We start from the raw sequence: 2,788 nt of genomic DNA on the forward strand, positions 1-2,788 counted from the left end.
TATATATATATATATTGGAAACAGTCTGCTGGCTGGCTTTTTATATCCCCCCATACTGGGGAGGTCAAAATTGATGGGAAATAAGTCTCAATCCATAAACAATGCATATGCACCATTGTTCCTACCCTGTATACAATCTAAAGAATTCACAGTAGCTAAACAGATCTCTCTAACTGCCCAAGGAAAACCACTTCCCAGATATATTCAGTTTAGCGAAGGATTCCTACAAGAGGCACTCAAGTTTCCCTCAAAAGTGGAGTGTCACAGTGTAAAATCTTTAGGGGGGGAAATCATGGCAAACATATCCTTACCATTCTCACTGGGCTCTGCTGGCTTGGGCACGTCTCGGAACGGGATTATGACTGCATCTCCAGGCACTCTGGGGCTTTCCACATACTTGGGCTTCCTGACAGGACCTGTAGCAGGGAAAGATCTGAGTGTGTCTAATTTTTTCCAGCTGCAAACAAAGCTTCAGAATGTACAGTGCATGTCCTTACCAGAACCCAGAGATGCCTAAAGAGCCAGCCCCTTCCCCTCCCGTGAACACACACACGGTCATTTCAGTACAGACGCAGCAACGTCCAGACTGGGCTGCCAAAGAGATGGGTGGAAGCTCGGCTCGCAGAATGTAAACTCTGACAAAAACAAAAGCAGCTCTTCTGCTATGCAGCCTCTACAGCTGTCTTTGGTATATGTCACGGAAGTGATTTTGACATGTTCGGACCTGGGCGGCTCGTGGTGAAGGATTTTTTTAACTTGGAATTTGTCTCTAACTGGGACCAAGACGATCAGGTTGCCTGGTACCTCCCCAAAGTCAGGAGGCAAGGATCATAAGCCGCCAGGCTGTAACATCAACATGCTCTGCGCAGCCATGGAACGCAGGCGTTTGATCAGCCTGGTGACACATGGCAATTGTGCCGGGCAGGAAAGACGGCTGCTTTCTTGTCAGCTGACATAGAAGAGGGAAGGCAGAGCAGTCAGTCCGGCATGCAATTCGGGACACAGAGAGACTGTTAATCATCCCTCTCACCACCTCTTCAACCCCAACTTATCATCAGATAATCTGGAATTCTGAATTAGGCTACATGAAACCATCACACATTGCTGGTGGTAATGTACACGCACAGTCACTTTGGAAAACAGCTTGGCAGTTCCCAAGAAGGTTACACATATGGTCCAATAAATCCACTTCTGTGTAAATATACATTCAGACAAAAATCTGTACATGGATGCTCTTAGTAACATTACTCATTAACAGCCAAATGTCCATCAACTGATGACAACAAAATGTGATATACTTATCACGGGGCAATAAAAAGGAAGTACTGATTCATGCTAAACATGGGCGAAGCCTGAAAATATTTTGCTCAGTAAAAGAAGCTAGTCCCCAAAGACCACATAATATATGATTCCATTCAAATGGAATGTCCAGAAGAGGCAAATTTACAGAAACAGAGTATGAATGGTTACCAGGGCATGGGTAACCATGTGCAGGCTTGTGGGGTGACGGCTAGGGAGTCTGGAGTGATAAAATTAATCTAAAATTGGGTTGTGGTGATGGCACAAAACCTTGTGAATATACTAAAAACTGCTGCAGTGTACACTTCAAATGAGTGGATTGTATGGTATGTGAATTATATCTAAATGAAGCTGCTTTAAAAAAAAACACACAAAAAACACTGCCTATTCTGTCCAGTCCTTTCAAACATCCCACTACACTTTGGTCCAGAATCATCCACTTGACTCTTGTTTTCCTTGGTTGCCTTATACTTAAAGTGTGCTTTTAATAAACATTTCACATCACTAAGAGAAGGTGGAGGATGAGTCACAGACAGGGGTCTACAGTTCTCTCTCCTGTTCAGCCCTCAGACACAACCCGGCCCCTCCCAGGACCTCAGCCTCCGCGCTGCACACTGACGGGGGAGTCAGGCAGATTCTGAAATCCTCCTGTGTCAAACGTCTCATGCATCTGAGAAATTCTATTCAGAATGTGGTTTATGGTGAGACATGCTGCCACCTAAAGGTTTACTGCAAAAGTGTCTACACTACTATAAAAATAATCTAATTCCCAGCCAGTTATAACGTACCACAACCGAAAATAGGCTACAAGATCAAAGAAGCTTATAGAGCTTCACAGATAGGATATCATTTTAGACTTTAGAAATCATGATTCCAAAATGACTAAAGTAGTAGTTAACCATATGCTGTCTTCATAATTGATTTAACCCTGTTAGAAAGGGTTAAAATTAATTTATTTATTTGGCTGCACTGGGTCTCAGCGGAAGCCTGTGGGATCTTTCCTTGTGGCATGCTGGCTTAGCTGCCCTGGGGCATGCGGGATCTTAGTTCCCCAACCCGGGATGGAACCTGCATTCCCCTGCGTTGGAAGGCAGATTCTTAACCACTAGACTGGCAGGGAAGTCCCAGAAAAGGACTGTTTTTAAAGGTTGAAATGGAATGGTTACTGCGGATGGGCAGAAGGAAAGTAAGTGGAAAATGTCAGCTATACAACGGTACACAAAATACAATTCAGATTTTATTAAGAATACACATCTATCCATATATAAATATGCATGAAAGGAAAGACTGAGGAGGAGAGGGGAAACAAAGATATTTGCTGTGATCAGATCAGATCAGATCAGTCACTCAGTCGTGTCCGACTCTTTGCGACCCCATGAATCGCAGCATGCCAGGCCTCCCTGTCCATCACCAATTCCCAGAGTTCACTGAGACTCACGTCCATCGAGTCAGTGATGCCATCCAGCCATCTCATCCTCTGTCTTCCCCT

At 44.3% G+C, this 2,788-nt stretch overlaps 1 protein-coding gene across 1 annotated transcript in view; it reads right to left on the reverse strand.

Annotated features, from left to right (window-relative positions):
* The window catches only part of TANC1 (tetratricopeptide repeat, ankyrin repeat and coiled-coil containing 1), a 256,069-nt gene that overhangs the window by 95,664 nt on the left and 157,617 nt on the right, over positions 1-2,788 (reverse strand). Inside the window, exon 5 of the mRNA XM_010859027.1 lies at positions 312-416. Within this exon, the coding sequence (XP_010857329.1) occupies positions 312-416 (105 nt within the window). The remainder of the gene's footprint in view (positions 1-311; positions 417-2,788) is intronic.

This window comes from Bison bison, unplaced genomic scaffold, assembly GCF_000754665.1.
Source record: "Bison bison bison isolate TAMUID 2011002044 unplaced genomic scaffold, Bison_UMD1.0 scf7180017864452, whole genome shotgun sequence".
Classification (NCBI taxonomy): Eukaryota; Metazoa; Chordata; class Mammalia; order Artiodactyla; family Bovidae; genus Bison; species Bison bison.